The 17,607-nt window shown below is 43.3% G+C and overlaps 1 protein-coding gene across 2 annotated transcripts in view; it reads left to right on the top strand.

Moving 5' to 3' along the window:
- LOC117467609 (peroxidasin) overlaps positions 1-17,214 on the top strand; it is a 57,068-nt gene extending 39,854 nt beyond the window's left edge. For both annotated transcript variants that reach the window (XM_034111340.1, XM_034111341.1), the window contains 9 exons: positions 4,334-4,491; positions 6,284-7,290; positions 7,430-7,926; positions 8,051-8,185; positions 8,903-9,111; positions 11,343-11,454; positions 13,186-13,318; positions 13,780-13,893; positions 14,676-17,214. In XM_034111340.1, coding sequence (XP_033967231.1) covers positions 4,334-4,491; positions 6,284-7,290; positions 7,430-7,926; positions 8,051-8,185; positions 8,903-9,111; positions 11,343-11,454; positions 13,186-13,318; positions 13,780-13,893; positions 14,676-14,819 — 2,509 coding nt within the window. In that variant the 3' untranslated portion in view covers positions 14,820-17,214. The remainder of the gene's footprint in view (positions 1-4,333; positions 4,492-6,283; positions 7,291-7,429; positions 7,927-8,050; positions 8,186-8,902; positions 9,112-11,342; positions 11,455-13,185; positions 13,319-13,779; positions 13,894-14,675) is intronic.
- The last annotated feature ends 393 nt before the right edge of the window (positions 17,215-17,607 follow it).

Below are 17,607 nucleotides of genomic sequence, written 5' to 3' on the forward strand. Positions count from 1 at the left end.
TAAAACTGGTAATGTCAACAATAGCTGAGACTTCCCATTCCTTAAGACAGATAACAGACTTAGGGTTCGTCGTAAATGACAACAGGCAGAAAGGTTAAATATCTTAGGAGTAAGGAAGAATTATTCTTTGACACTTAGGAGTAAGACAAAAATATTCTCTAACACCCATAAGATGTCTTCCTGCATTGAATGGAATCATTGAACAAAATAGCAACTCCACCCCCTTTCTTATGCATTCTTTCCTGACTCATAAAACGAAAGTTGGGAAGGGAGGAGATTGTGCTCAGTGATAAAATCATTGATTAAAAATGTTTTCCCTGCCAAAGACCTGATATTTAATAAAGCTAGTTTAAGTTCGTTAAATACACTATCAGTAACAAGCTGTGGCTGACATGGCATCACTGCTAAATTTGATAAACTCACACAAACGTTTGAGCACTTCCTGTTTCTAAGCTGATTCACCGCTCTTAATCTATTACCTATCAACACAGATATCGGCAAAGCTACTGGCAGGCAGAGCCCCGGCATGTCCTGGAAAGAGTTGAGAGTGCCATACGCCCTTGAGCCTGGACCCAGCACATATCAGTTCGAGTTTGTTGCGTTTTGTACACACACATCCTTATCAGGCTTTGGAGACCGCAGATGCTTTCTTGAAGGGGGGGGGGGGAAGTGGTTGACGTAGGCACGGTGATGAAGACGAAGGAGATGGTACGCGTCTCTGCTTCGGTGAATTTGATGGGCGTTGTTGAAGGGCGGGGGTAAAGGACATGCTGCCAGGGGGGGAAGGTGGTTGATGTAGGCACGGTGATGAAGACGGGGGAGATGGTGCAAACTGTTTCGGTGATTTTGATGGGCGTAGTAAAGGACATGCTGCCAACCCTGTGTATCGCCTTAACTTGCTCATTGAACTCCAGGAACGAATTGGTGCCAACCCTCTGTATCTCCTTCATGTGTTCAGCGATCTCTGAGCGAGGGTGAAAGGGTGAACAGAGAGTAGAGAGAGCTGTGGGGTGAAGGAAGAGTATCCTCAAAAGTGATAGGGGGGGCGAAGGGCGGTTGAGACTCCTCCATTTGTCTCCCATAATCAAGACATTCCTCAGGCGGGTGCAGTGATGTATTTTCAATGTTTTCGGAGCGATGTGTTGTGTCTTTCTCTTGTTTTGATTCCTCTTGTTGCTTGTCCTTGACAGAGGGAACAGATTGATGACGCAGGCAGTTGAATATGTTAGAGATAAACAATTTCACTCCTGACTTGTTCCATTTGCTCCATTTGCCTTAAAAAGATGTCTGCGGTCCCAGAAAAAGTTAAAGTTGTCAATGGAATTGACAGAATGGTCAGTACAGACAGTTGAAAGCCAGGTGTTCAGTGCAAACAATCTGCTGTATCTCTCCACTCCTCTTCTGACTGGCGGTAGAGGGCCAATGATGAACACCTCTGCATTTAGAGATCTGACAGTTTCCAACAAACATTTAAAGTCTTCTTTCAGCACTTCTGACTGTTGTTTCACAACATCATTTGTTCCAATATGCAGAACCACATTTTTCACAGTCGGATGTTTAGCCCCAATATGCAGGATCTTCTCAGCCAAGTCAGAGACCATATCCTTGGCAAAACAGAGTACTTTAGTGCTGTTCTTACTACACATACTTTTTACATCTCTTACAGCAGAGTCACCCACAATCAGAGTTTCAGGCCCAGTCGTTAGCTTTCCCTCTAGCCTTTTACTTTTGGAGTAGCTATTGGTCCTTACCCTGCTGTGTGAAGAGGACAGGTTATCCAGGTCATCAGAAAGAGATCTCCGGCTCTCGGTCAGTGGAGCGTATCTGTTATGGATTGGCACACTCGGTGGTTTAGGAGGATTGTTTGTAGTTCTCCCTTTAGCAGTTGTCCACAGCTGTTTCCTAGTATGAACAGGGGTTGAAGAGGCGCTCTTCCTGGGTGACAACAATGCAGGCCAGCCGGTCGCATCACAGATTTCAGAGCACTGGGCTCTGCCTGTTGTTCGTCCTCCCAAATCCCATGGAAATGATTTACTCTTAGGCCTTGCACCCAGACATTTCCAGGGAGGACTACCACTTTTTTTACCCGGTACACAGCCCTCCTGTTCCTTGGAATCCTTGTAGCTGCTAACTAGCTTTGAGTTAGCATGCCTTTGTCCATTATTTTGCAACACTGGTAAAGTGGTGTCATTCCAACCTAGTCTATTCACTTCCACGTTAACTTAACCAACCGTTGCATTTTCATTTCCAACACGGCCATCTTCTGTAGAAGTTTGTGGAAGTCATCTGTAGAGAACGGAGGCATTTTGCTGCTAACTAGCTTAAGCTAAATAGCATGCAGTACCAGGCTTTAGCTGTTGCAAGGCCACGCTACTGTAAGACTGAGGTCGTCGTAAAAATATTGAAATATGGCTGAAACCCTCCGTCTATTTACGAAGAATAACTGTCCAAGTGATAAGTTAATGTCCAGGAGCCACTGCTCGAGGTTTTCAGAAAAGAAAAATAGGAAAATCGGCATAAAAAAGTAAGCAGAGGCAAGAGCAAGCAGAAAAGTGTCAGAAGGCTAGCTTACAAGCATGCTTTTAATATTTCTTTATGAAAAGAGCATTTCAAAAACATAAATTATCTTAAAAATAATTGCATCTTTGATATAGATTTAACTATGCAAATTAGAGCAACAATCTTCAACATTTTTGTCATTAGACAGTCATTATACATTTGGACTTAGTGAACTATTTCCCCTGTACAGACTCAGGCCAGAGCTCAAGCTCATGGGGCCTAAGTTAGGATACAGAAATGGCTTGTCTCACATCAGCTTGGCACATGACTTGCATGTTCTGAGTCAGAGCCTTCAGGGAAAGACTGTGGCCATTCAGAAGAGCTGCTGATATTACTGCTCTTTCCTCTTTCAGTGCACAAGGTTTGCAGTTTTAAAATTGTAAATCTGAACGCTTGAATTAAAAACGGTGCCTTCGGGACGGGCATTTATTCTGACAGCTGCAGTCAATATTTGTGACTGCTTATTTACAGTTTTGTAAAGCTCTATTACATCAGTGCCTCATTATACTCATTGTTGGGATGATGTAGGAAATTATGTAGTCTTTGTCTAACCACTGCTTCTTTCATTGTTAGAGTTGTAAGTGACCTTAATATCTCTCATAAGTGTTTCCATCCTGTTGAATGATGTGGTTAGCAGCTGTGTTTTTTATTTTCATGTACACACACACACACACACACACACGCACTTTGCCCACAAACACATAGAGGCATAGACACATAAAGAGAAAGGCTCACATGAGCACACAGATGAGGGGATTTCCAGCTCTCTTTAATGACTATCACAGATTAAGAGGCAGCCTCCTCCTTGGTTGTTGGTACCAGACCTTTTAAACATGGTTTAGAAATAACACCAAAAAAACCAGAATGACATTGGAGGCGGAGATCGCATCTGGATCGAAGGTAGTAGCACGTGTTACTCGGATCATAAAGCATATTGGCGGTGTTGCTGCTAACTCTCAGACCGTTAGACCTTGCATGTTGTTTGTTGGTGGCAGCAGCTGTAAACTAATTGCATCTGTGTTGCCAGCTTTTTCAAGTTATCAAACCAAGGCAGCCATTTTCCCACATGAAAGAATAGTGTTAAAACACCTTCGATCCGTCGGCTGCACACCAATGTTAGTGTTTGCAGCTGGATGAAAAATGTCATTAACAACACAAATAATTTATCCTGCATGTGATGTATGTTGTTTTTCACAGAATACATGCGTTTGGAGAGTGTTGCTGCTGGAGCAGAGATCCAATAAAAAGCAGCGTAGCTCTTTTTGTTCCAACAAAAGCAAAACACATTAAGATGTCAAATAAAGTGTTCATATTTTAAAAGTAACTTGGCTTACATGTGCATTATGTCATACTCAAAATGTTCTTAGCAAATGAGAAAATTTAAGTTTTTTTTGTGTAAACCTGTGGATTCGGTTTGTATTTGAATGATTCCCAAGTTACTGCTTGTTAATAAGAGCAACTTAAGTAAACCAGTCCATTAGACTTTGGTACAAAACCCCACAGTCATGCGCACAAACTCAATAATGACTGACAAGATATGACTAAAGTAAAATCAATATGATGGTTGTGCTTATTTTGGGCTTCTTATGTTTGAACTCTCTGACTTGTCAGAAAAAAGCTCTGTCTGCTTTTCCTCCCCTCAGAAAAAGTGAAATCAAGTTTCGGGCAGAATGCTATTTAAATGGATCTTTCCTCTACAAACAACAGCATCTCTCTTTGACTCTTCTTCGTCCCTGCTTTCTCTACATCATCTCTCTATCCCTCATCCCTCCAGTCAGCCTCGTACCCCAGGAGAGCTGCTTGCCCTTTTCCGGTATCCACGAGACCCCTACACAGTGGAGCAGGCGCGTGCCGGGGAGATCTTCGAGCAGACGCTTCTGCTCATCCAGAACCACGTCAACCAGGGTCTCATGGTGGACACCAACGGCACCGGTGAGTCTGATAACCAAATATCTGTTCTGCTGCTGTTACTTTATACCTGGTGGCATCAGGTGTCACTCTGTAGCTGTGTAAAGACAAGTACCTCTGCATCAGGGCGTGAACAACCTGAGAGGGCCTCTGGGAGTCTGCTCTCCGGGTCGGTCCTGTCGCAGGGTGGAGCCTTTGGTCCACCATCGCTGTTGAATATGCTGTAGTGGAGTAATTACTGGAAATCATTTATGTTTGGAAAAAATGATTAATAGGTGTTTATATTTGAATGAGTTTGACGTCATCAAGACAAACATCCTGCTCTCACAATAAAGGTGGTAATCAGTACAAATGTATAATATAGATTCAGTTTGTTTAAAAGATTCATTCAATCTGTGGCTTTCAAAGTCTTTAAAAAGCTTGAGTGAATAAGTATGTAAACTTAGTATATGTTCTTTATATGTTGTTTTATAATCACTTTCAAAAGACTAACTTGACACCGATATGCATGTTTGTCATTGGACATGCAACACTGTACTTTAATCTTGCTCTCGATTTAGTGAGAAGCTCCCATTCAGCTTCCGAAGCAAAATCTCATGCAACCAGTATTTCAATTCTCACCAGTCTGTGAATAACCACGTTAGTATGAGCAACACTTGGCTGTGGATGGATCCCCATCTGTATGCCATTTCCTCTTAAGCATGACCCAAGGCGTGGAGTCATAATCATGGAGCATTTGACAAGGAGCCTGTAAACAGTTTTATAAGCCCTCCAGTTTGTCACACCCAACAGCACTTAACCTCCAATCACTGCCGAGCACAGGACACATTTTAAAATGATGTGTGTTGGTGAACACAGATTGTCTCAATTATACATGTGTGTGGGGAAATTGGGAAAGCATGGTGTGATTTGCCTTATTTATTTGCATTCACATAAGCATTTGGACAAAGTTATGTATGGTACATGAAGGTACTCATTGTAATGGAGGGTTAAAGTAACACAAAAGTCAAAATGGCTGGTTGTGTACAGAGTCTATGTTTTGGGGGATGGTGTCTCATATGTTTCTATTTCAAAGAAAAAGAACAGATTAAAAAATATAAAAAGAGTGAACTCGCACAATGTAAAAATGTTTGCAAGGTTGAGTAAAGGAGGTAGGTGAAGAGAAATTGAGCTCTGTGAAATATGAAGAAAGTGAGAGCGAGACAGTGTTATCTTTACTTATGCCAACAATCAAGTGTTCATTGTTGCATTGGCACCAAAACAAGCCAACGTTTTTTTGCCCCGTCAGCAGAAACACACATACCGTTCTTATTCTATCTGAGATGGCAGCACCACGGTTTCCCTTTTTGTTTTCACACACATTTACATACAGAACCACACGCGACAAACCAATACAATAATAATAAAAAGAGGTGGGAAGGCTTGGAGCTAGAAGTAGGTTCTGCCATTAATGTTAGACAGGAAGTCTCACCTTACCCTCATTGAGGTTGGCCGCTCACACTTAACACTTGTTCTCATGCATAACCGTGACTGCAGTACATTGGAGCTTTAACAGAGGAGCGCTCGCATATCAAAGCAAGTATGGGCAGGTTAGGAAAATACTGCAACCTGTGCCCCCGGGACACGACGTTCTTTCTACTCTATGACCACTATAAAAACATTTGATACATGTCTGTGAATTATATTACCTGAAACCAGTTGCTGCTAATTGATGGCTTGGATGATATATTTTAATCCAAATATTTGCAAGTCTTACGTGAATTTAGTGTCACTATTCTGAAGCTTTTTAACACTCTTTATGTGTTCTCTCCCACAGCATTTCGCTACAACGACCTGGTGTCCCCTCACTTCCTGGAGGTCATTGCCAACCTGTCCGGCTGCACGGCCCACCGTCGCATCAACAACTGCTCTGACATTTGTTTCCACCAGAAGTACCGCAGCCACGACGGGACCTGCAACAACCTGCAGCACCCCATGTGGGGCGCTTCACTCACAGCCTTCGTGCGCCTGCTGAAGTCTGTCTATGATAACGGTTTCAACCTGCCGAGAGGTGCTACTGGGCAGCTGCATAATGGACACAGTCTGCCTCTGCCCAGGCTGGTTTCCACCTTCATGATGGGCACAGAGACCATCACCCCTGATGACCGATACACCCACATGCTCATGCAATGGGGTCAGTTTCTAGACCACGATATGGACTCGACAGTGACAGCCCTCAGCCAGTCGCGGTTCTCTGACGGCCAGCTGTGTACGCAGGTCTGCACCAATGACCCGCCCTGCTACCCAATCCAGTTTCCACCCAATGACCCTCGGCAGCTGCGGAGTGGCGCCCGCTGCATGTTCTTTGTCCGATCCAGCCCTGTGTGTGGCAGCGGGATGACTTCCCTTCTCATGAACAGCGTTTACCCGAGAGAGCAAATCAACCAGCTGACCTCTTACATCGACGCCTCAAATGTCTACGGCAGTTCACGGCACGAGTCGGAGGAAATCCGTGATTTGGCAAGCCAAAGGGGTCTGCTCCGGCAAGGTATCATCCAGCGAACAGGGAAGCCTCTTCTTCCATTTGCTTCTGGTCCACCCACCGAGTGCATGAAGGACGAAAATGAGAGTCCAATTCCATGTTTCTTAGCTGGAGATCACCGAGCCAATGAGCAGCTCGGTCTGACCGCCATGCACACGTTGTGGTTCAGAGAACACAACCGCATAGCCACAGAGCTCCTGAGACTGAACCCCCACTGGGACGGAGACACCATCTACCACGAGGCCAGGAAGATAGTGGGGGCCCAGATGCAGCACATCACCTACAGTCACTGGTTGCCAAAGGTAACAGATGTCATCTTATTGGTTTTCTGTTATGATATTTTTACAGCCTTTTGTTTTAAAAAAAAAAAAAAAAAAAAAACTATAAGGGCATTTTTCAAGATGATGATAAGAAGTGTGACTATTACATTCCTTTTCCTAGATCCTGGGTGATGCAGGCATGAAGTTGATGGACACATACACCGGTTACAACCCAAATATGAACACCGGCATCCTAAATGCTTTCGCCACTGCTGCTTTCCGCTTCGGGCACACCCTCATCAACCCAATACTGTACAGGTTAGACGAGGACTTCCAGCCCATCCCCCAGGGACACATCTCCCTGCACCGGGCCTTCTTCTCTCCGTTCCGCATCGTGAATGAGGGCGGAATCGACCCACTCCTTCGCGGGCTCTTTGGTGTCGCTGGTAAAATGAGGGTTTCCACTCAGCTGGTGAATACAGAGCTGACGGAGAGGTTGTTCTCCATGGTCCACGCTGTAGCTCTGGATCTGGCTGCTATGAATATTCAGAGGGGGAGGGATCACGGTATACCACCGTACAATGATTACAGGACCTTCTGCAACCTAAGCTCAGCACAAACCTTTGATGACCTTAGGAATGAGATTAAGAATCCTACTGTCAGAGAGAAACTGCAGAGGTAATTATAAACTCAAGATGATTATTCATAGTTGTTGGAATTATCTATACATTTTCTTGAGACAACTTAACAACGATAATATTATTAATATATAATTATAATAATGATCCTCCCTGTGCGGCAGGCTATATGGCACTCCTCTGAACATCGATCTGTTCCCTGCACTGATGGCTGAAGATCTGGTCCCTGGCAGTAGACTGGGGCCCACCCTCATGTGTCTGCTGGCAACTCAATTCAAGCGCCTGCGGGATGGAGACAGGTACAGCAACATCTCACCTCACCATTGAAGGAATTTGAATATCATGTTTTGTCATTCTGTAAAACTTGGTTGCACAAGGAAATGCACTTTTTAGTTATTTACTTGACTATGCTACACAAGAAAAGCAGAATCAAACCAGACGAAAACAGTAGAGCATTCATGTTCCTCGGGAGAAAAGTAAACGGCAGCAACAAAGAATTGAATCCTTTGAGCAGATACGATTATTTCAACATAAACATTCAGGGAAACAATCTCCATCAACTTTGACCCACCTCCTCTTGTCCCTCCGGAGTCCTGCGCTCTTTTCTTCGGTCATCCCATCAAGTCCAATAGCTTGATCCAGAATACCACGATGCAGCCAGGTCACTGTAAAATAAATAAAATCATTCCATCCATCTTATATTCCAACGATCAAACATCAACCAGGAGCAGTCGATGTAAAACAACAGCCTTAGGTCCTAGCTTGGTAGTTTAGCTCCCATCTGGCTTTGGGGTCAGAAAATGACGTTGATCATCTCAAGGTCCGCTGCACTTTATCCAATCCCAATGCTTCTTTCTCCGACAGTATAATATCGTATTGTGATAAAAATCATGATCAGCACCTTTAGTACTACATCTCTGACATTATTTATTTTAGGAATCGTTAAAATAAAAGCTAACGACATCTTCACCAGGTGTTTCTCCATCACTACCATTTCCTCTGTTTAATTTGTTCAGGTTCTGGTATGAAAACGCGGGCGTGTTCTCTCCTGCCCAACTGACACAGTTGAAGCAGGCCTCTCTGACACGGGTGCTGTGTGACAACGGGGACAACATCACACGCGTCCAGCACGACGTCTTCAGGGTGGCCAAGCTGCCCCACGGGTACGGCAGCTGTGAGGACGTCCCTCAGATCGACCTGCGCATGTGGCAGGACTGCTGTGAAGGTGAGAGCAATAGTGTAACGGTATAGAAAATGCCTCAACATATGTTGTCCAGCATCTAGGCGATTTTTGTAAAATAAAAAGCTGGACAATATCCTCTTTCCTGTTTCCCTTTGATAATATCGTGCTCAAGGCCGCCTGGCTTCCCAATAATCAGTTAAGACCAACCCCTTTGAAAGGAATAACGTTATTCTTTGAATGCAATTCACGTGAAAGCACTGCTGTCTGCAGGGCTGCCCAACTTGTGGCCCCACACAAAGTTATGTGATGAGGCGCAATTGCAGCGCTTACATTCTGCATCAGATGAGGATCCCTCCGCAAGATGAGGCCCCACGCAGTCTGCATGATCTGGGTGTAGGGAGGGGCGGGCCTGGCTGTCTGTACAGCTCATTTCAAATACATGTATTTGTGTTAATTTCACTGGATCGTGTTTGATACTTGGAGGAAAACATGAAAGGGGGAATAACAATCATCGTTCCAGCTTCAGGATCTCATAATGGAAAGGGATCTGACTGTAGACATACTGCTCCCAGTAATTGTACGGAGGAAGAGATTGTACTTCCTGTTTAAACAGTCCACCCATGTGCAGCTGACAAAGTGAGACAAATGTTTTAATAATAAACCAGCATTAGGGTTTGTAATGATTGTTTTCCTTGTGTCATTTATCGGTTTAATTAGAGTTGAACAATCATAATTATGAACTTAATTGAATGAGCTTGAAGTATTAAAAAAAACATGAGTCATTCCTGTTTCCTGAGTAGGCTAAGTTGTAAGTTACTGGGTTCATGGAAAACATTTGTTTTGTGTGTTAGAATGTGTATATGTAAACGCATCAGAATGTCCGTCATCATCTGGAGGCTGTTGGACTTTTTCTCAATTCAGAATTTTGCTTTGGTATTTCTGGTATTTTTAAAAGATCGAAGAAATGGGTTTCAGTACACTCTTTAAGAGGCAATATTAATTGTCATGATGCGTTAGATGTATTGTAGGTCTAGGTTAAGGTCTTAACTTACAAAAGACTACACTAAACTGAAATTAAGCCCACTCATCAATTCATTGTCTTTGAGGAACAAGCTACAGCGTACAGGGATTTCTTTCCTTAAACAACATTTTAATAAGCAGCACATGGTGCCACTTAATTATTCTCTTTTCATCCCAGATTCTGACCCCGGTGTTCACCCTCGCTTGACATAATGTACAAGGGAAAAGCTAAGCTAATAAACAACACGATATCCTGCCAGAAAGAAGAGGGAGGGAGGAAGTTACTGTGTGTGTGTGTGTGTGTGTGTGTGTGTGTGTGTGTGTGTGTGTGTGTGTGTGTGTGTGTGTGTGTGTGTGTGTGTGTGTGTGTGTGTGTGTGTGTGTGTGTGTGTGTGTGTGTGTGTGTGTGTGTGTGTGTGTGTGTGTGTGTGTGTGTGTGTGTGTGTGTGTGTGTGTGTGTGTGTGTGTGTGTGTGTGTGTGTGTGTGTGTGTGTGTGTGTGTGTGTGTGTGTGTGTGTGTGTGTGTGTGTGTGTGTGTGTGTGTGTGTGTGTGTGTGTGTGTGTGTGTGTGTGTGTGTGTGTGTGTGTGTGTGTGTGTGTGTGTGTGTGGCAGCAGGGGATGAGCGTGCATCATGCGTGTCTATCAGCATGAGATAGGAAGCCTTGTTGTGTTAAGATATTCCTTGTCTCTCACTGACTGTTGTCTGGTAAATCAAAGCCCGCTGAGGCTGAGCAGCCGCCTCTAAACTCTTACAGATAGAGGTGAAGCCCTCCTGACTACAGGGCCTGATCCCATTCATCTGTCCTCCCCCCAATTTATTAGGGACTGTCTCTTGTTCCTCTTCACAGGGTTCTGTGTGTGCGCCTCTTACTCTCTTTGATCTGGGTACAGTAGTACAGCTAGCAGTTGGTCGTGGTAATACAATAAGCCTTCGAGTTCTATATCAGCACTCTGAAGTGGCAGGAAAGTGGCATCAGTAGTCATGGTTTTCTGTTTTGAGAATGTATGCATGTGAATGGGTGTTTGTGCATAAGCAAACAATTATTAACCTGATCGCCCTGCGCAAGTATTCTTTATTCTGTGTGGTCACTGAGTTGCTTATTGTTGGTTTTTTATCGTATTATTGAATAAGAAATGATATCTTGATCCTGAAAAGTTAACAATTAAGATGTATTTTCGTGCGAATGTCACTCATTGATTTGGTCCCTGTTCGTATTGTTGTATCATGTTGTATTATGTTTGACCCCAACAGACTGCAGAACTAAGGGTCAGTTCAACGCCCTATCGTACCACTTCAGAGGACGCCGGTCAGCGGAGCACAGCTACAAAGAGGAGGCACCCGCAGACAGCGTCCAGGAAACCAGGTGAAGTCACTCAGCATAACAGACTCTAGTTATTAAGGATTGGTTTAAGGACAAGAAATGTTTGGAAAGAATATGTGTTGGTCTCAAGGTGTGACTATAATGTGACTGGAATACTACTCTGAATCTGAAGCCTGTCTCTGTGTGACATGAATTCAGCATGGCAGGTATAACTGATTTTTCAGCAATAATTCAGAAGTTAGTCTGGAGTTAATATAGTCCAACCAGTGGCAGTTATTAGGGGCAGCCCCACCTAGTGTCAGCAAAAATAATAATAATAATAATTCCAAAATATGCAAGAAAAAAAAAAATATATATATATATATTTTAAGATCATGTTTAGTCATCTGATTAGTCTGTAAATTGCTGTTTTAGACTGTGCTCTTCTAATTAGTGTCTACAGTGAGCCTATTGAGCCGTTTTGAGCGATGTGGGTCAAGCCCCGATCATGCCCCTCTCACTGTGAAAGTGAATGGTTGCTGTAAAAACTACACTGCGCATGCTCAGAGTATTTTTCTATTCAATGTGTGCGGCAAAAGAATAATCACCATAGGGGCACTGTGCTGACATACCTACAGTACCAAACGTCATCTCATAATTCAGAGAGCTGATTGGCTGTAAGTACGTGTGCCACGGAAATAGTAGTTGTTTGTAAAGAGGAGACGAGAGAGAGCAGCGTATAGCGATGGAAATCAGTAAAATGGAAAGAAAATGAATGAAGTTGACCATCTACTTCAGCTTTGGTAAGTTCATTGTATGTCATATCTTTTGTTGACCTTCTGTGTTTTGCCTATAGGCTGTTGCTCTGCTGGATGGATTGATATTGTGACCTCTGTGATGAGTGTGGTTTCCTTATACACATCTAAGTTGTTTGTGCCCCACCACTTTTGTACATATAAAAACGCCACTGAGTCCAACAGTAGTGTTTCTCACACGTTTTCAAACAAAGGACCACTTGCCCTATAAAAAAAACATAGACCATCGAACCCCCTAAAAAAAACTGAAAATCAAAAGCCTCAAATATAATCATTTAAGTAGGCTGAGTGTTCATAAAGCAGTTTTCTTTACGTCGCCATCGTCTTTTTTCTTTCGAGCACTTCTACCAGAAAAAAACATGTCCAACAAAACCCAACTAAGTTTGAGTTTCAATTTGATTAAATATTCAAAACAACACATCTATGCTACACCCAACCATGACACCCAGACGGTTAAAAAAAACTATTTTCATAAGATGTAGCTTACTTTTCTCGGGGAGCTTTAAGACTGTCTGTCCTAGAGGACATATAGAGAAATGATGGGTGAGATTGAACCTGACTTAAAGGTGGGGTAGGTAAGTTTGAGAAACCGGCTCGAGATCGCTAGAATTTGAAAATACACAACCGGAGAAAATCTGCCACTTCCTTATAGAGCCCCTCCTCCAACACACACGAACGTGCACATGACCAATGAGGGCACGAGATAAGTTTGTGCCCCGATGGAAGGCTGACAGGCAGGTAGGCCATCCAATCCGTTTAGCCTGCCCGGCTAAACGGATTGGATGGCCTACCTGTACTTTTTACAGTATTACGGCTTCTACAGATGAATTTTTTTAATGGATTTTTTGTCAAAGCACTTAAGATACTCATTGCTATCGGGATGTTCAGAGCATTCCATGGAATATAACAAAGTGTATCTCGAGCCGGTTTCTGAAACGTACCTACCCCACCTTTAATGTATGTACGTTTTTCTTTATAGACTGTTCGAGGAAGCTGTAGAAAGTCCTGTGAAGGTAGATGAGACCTCCAAAAAAAGCACTGAACCATCAATGAACGACTTCCAGGGCTTTGTTACCGATACGCAGAAGACGATCACAAGTTTACGAAAGCAGGTGAGTGTCACTCACACACACACACACACACACACACACACACACACACATTATTCGTCTCATCTCTGATATGCTGAATGCCTGCACTGAAGCTGTGCTGTAGTCTAGTTCAGAGCCCCAGACAGACATGTTTTTCATTAAAGTGTCCGCAGCTAATTCCTCAGGATGGGGCCCAGCACCCTGACTTCATCTTCTGGTCAGCAGCAGACTTTAAAGTGAAGGAACATGATGTATAGAGAGTTGTGGTAAAAGTCTTTTAGAGGGTGCTGAAGGTGGGTTTTTGATGAGAAGTTTGATTAAAGATATGTCATATTTTTCACTTGATCGTAGATGTTGTACTCCTGCAGGATTGACACTTTGATGTATATTTTACTCAATATTGTAAATTGTGAAATGTGTAGCTGGAAGTAAGTATTTGTGGCCGTGCTCCTCTGAGTATATGTGTCCTTGTGTCTTTGCAGATTAAAAAGCTTGAGGGCCGTCTGAGCAAGACTGACTGCACTGACAGTGAGGGACGTGATCGGACCGATGGAGATCGGTGGAAAAAGGACTCTTGCACCACATGTGAATGCAGAGTATGTCCAACATATAAATCAATATCGAGTTCAAATGGTTTACATAACCACGTGCACAGTCCCTAATGCACACTCTAAGTGCTGATCATGTTTAGGATTCTCCCTGTTTCTCATAGAGGACATGGTCAGCCCGATTCAAATGCCCCAGTTTCTCCTTACCAGTGTTTCACCTCGTCTATCAAGGCTACTTCTCGTATTCTTATCTTCACTTTCTGTATGCCAAACCTGAATGCCTCTGATCTTCAGCCCTCCTGCTAACCACATCACTTTATCTTTTATGTTTCTCTCTTTCGCCCCCACATAGCTATCCCTTTCCCCCCTCCTCTCTTCGCTGTGATTAGAGGTTTTTTTTGTTCCAATTGAATTTGCCAGGCATCTGCACAGTGATAAGGACCGTGTGGGAAAGAATAGTGTTTGCTTCAAAACATTGTGGTGTTGCTCCGAAACAAAGCACTTAGTTCAGTCCAGCTATGTCATCTACAAGAGGCAAAACGTTTACTTTCTGTAACTCGGTGCCAAACCAATGCACAAGACAGTGCCAGCTTGTGACTTTATTCAGATCATTCATTTACAATTGCATTATGCATGCCTGTGAGTGACAACCCCTTTTGAACTAATTGATTACATGTTTTTGTTTTGCTATGTAGAACAGTTTCCATTTGCTTTAGTCATGTTTAATGTTTTTTGTAACATCTTGTATCAGCAGCTGGTCAAATCAGGGACATTCCTTCCAGTCTAATCTAATAAGGTAACTGACCTGTTGTCCCTCTCCCCCGCTGCAGGACACCCAGGTGACCTGCTTTGTGGAGTCCTGTCCGCCGGCCGAGTGCAAGCAGCCTGTCAAGCTAAAAGGAGCCTGCTGCCCTCTGTGCTTTCCACAGGCTGTTATTAAGAAGCGGCAAGAAGCAGACACCCGCCACGAATAAACCCTCAGGACCCACCTGCCCACACTCTAGTGGCTGAGTCACACACAGACATACAGAGAGGATGGGACTCATGAAGGTGTGCCAACCCACTGCCACCAATATCCTCAATTGACCCAATAGCCTCAGTTTTTCTTTTCATTTTGTATTATTATTTCCGTTGATGGGGGAAGGGGGTGACTATATTTAAATGTTTGGATTGTTGCCCCCACCGGTGCCAGCAGCCTGAGGCTCGGTTTGAAATGGTCTGGCAGCCGGCCAGAGATCACTAAATGGATCTATTTCCTGAACCGATGGATGAATGGGTGGATTGTAAAGACGACGGACAAACCTCTCCTCCTGTGCTCAGTGTAACAAACAGCCGCTGTGTTTGTTCTCCTGCCAATAACACTTGTGACAAAACACAGGGCCACTCGCCGTCGACCAGCAGGAAAGGGAAGTAGATTGAAAAGCGGCAGCCATCTTGTTGTCTCCCAAGTTTCTCAGGTTAGAGATGCCGAAAACTGGTGCTATTTCCCCTTTTTTATTAATGATTTAATCACTAAATACAAACCTTAAAAGTATTGTTTTTGTATACAAAGCAACCTTTATACACTGAGTATATGCCTTTTTTATAATAAATCACAAATGAGAGGATGGTTTCATTCAAACTGAGACTTTCTATAAATAGTGATTTCATCTTTTAATCCAAGGTGCTTTATATCATGTTATTAATATGTTTTTCCCTCCCTTTTTATTTTAAAATGCTTACATACGAAGATAATGTGAAGCCCTAGGAAAATGTTTGTAACGCAAAAGAGATGTCTACTGATCACTGCTCCTCTATACCTGGACAAGCTGTCGGCTGTCCTGAACTTGAGTGAGGTGGAGCCGTGTAGCACTCCCCATTGCAGGACACTCAAAACCAGCTCTTGCACATTTGTGCTCCTTTCCAACTTTAATTTTGCTCTCAGAAAGCAGTAAGAGAAAATCCCTTTTTTACCACTCAAGAACTATGTCCCAGTATTCTCTTTGGTCTCAAATGCGTGATTAAGTTACTTCTAAAATGAAATTAACAGCACATATCTATCTATGAAACTCTGTACAAATGTTGTAATGAGGTCAGGATTTGGTACTGCTAGCTCTACCACGGCAGTATTCTCCTTTGGGCCCGGTCACAGATTGTTGTTATTCATGTGTAGTGTTTTGTCCACAGACTACACACTATTGAAGGACTGCTCCCATAACTGTTGACTGTTCCTCTCCGCTGTGCTGGACCTGCAGCTCCAGTTTAGACAAGGACACGTTTGCACCCATTCCTTTCTCAGGCCTCCGCTTTGACTCAATCTTTTCCCTTTCTAAGTTTCTTCTCATGTGTGTTCAGATTTCCCCTGTGAGCACCGTCTTCAGTGTTCGTATAGGTTAGGAATGCTCGTCCTGCTCATGTTTCTCTGCCATGTTGCAGATTTTGAGACCGGGGTGACGTCATTCAGCAGAGCATGTGTTGAGCGCTCTGACCCTCATTCCGCTCTAATGGAAGCCATATGAGAGGGGAAGTAGGGGGAGGGGCACTCATGATCGGGATACAGTGTCAATCAAAACATGACTCCACCATCCTGCTATTGTGAAATGTATTAAACTGACCGCCCACATGGACTGTACTTAGACTGTACACCCTTTGTATGCCGTGCACTGGCTACTCAGTGAAGCATGCGTCACCTTTTTGTTTTCCTGTTTCATAATTCTGGAGAAGTGGCTGCAGGATTCTTTTCCATTGTTTTCTTTCTGAGTAATGTCCTGAGTGAGCATCCGTCACTAAACGGGGATAGTGCTCTCTGCAGGATTCCACATGGATTACTGAGCTGGCAGCAGCACTGGTGAACTGTTATCATATCAATGTTCAAATGTACTGGTCAGGTTTGTGTTTACAGCCTTTAAAATCTGTTTTCCTCTCTCAATCACTTTCTGATGTTCTCTCTAAAACATATCTTGTGCTCAAATGTTAATGAATTTAGTATTTTTCATTTATATCCATAAACGTGTATGAATGACTGTCAGGCTAAATGCATTTTGGCAAGTGTCCCATGTTTTGGCTGTCAAAGCACTGAGCGTTCATGTTACCCGTCAGCGTAGTCACATATCTGTTGTATTAGTTCTTTTTTTTTCTCTTCTGTTTTCATCATAGTTCCCTTGTTTTGTTTTTTTATTCCTCCCAAGAAAGTATCAATGGATGCACTGCTCTGCAAGACTGAACATGCTTTACCAACACTGTCCCTTAGCCAGTGGTCTATGTGGATATATATTAGTACCTATCATGACAATTGTATTGTACGTATGCCAAAGAATGGTTTGCACTGTAATGTATGTATGCCTCTCCATAGTAATAATTAATAAATAAATAAGCCACATGTTAATTATAGTAATGCATGTCCGTGCCTGTTCTTTTTGAGCTCCTCTGCCAAGTGGGCCTATTTCTGAACAACAGATGAGCTCACTGTGAAAGATGTGACCGGTCACCAGCTCTTTGTTGCTCTGAAAACAGACATTTGGGGATTCTGATATTGCTCTATTGCTTTCATTAACCTGGACACTTTACCGCAGAGCAAATCTAGGACGCATCGCTTGCATTCACTCCTATAGTAGGTCCTCAGAAGCATGAAGTGCTTTTTGATATTTGTAGACGAAGCTTCCTACCTGGTTCCCTTGTGTTCATGCTCGTGTCATGGCCTATGGTCATGGCTCTAGGGACGGCTCTGTATTCGGTCTTATAAGCAAATGCTTACACATTAAGCTACTAGGGTGACTATGTAAA

Source organism: Pseudochaenichthys georgianus, chromosome 22 (assembly GCF_902827115.2).
Source record: "Pseudochaenichthys georgianus chromosome 22, fPseGeo1.2, whole genome shotgun sequence".
Lineage (NCBI taxonomy): Eukaryota > Metazoa > Chordata > Actinopteri > Perciformes > Channichthyidae > Pseudochaenichthys > Pseudochaenichthys georgianus.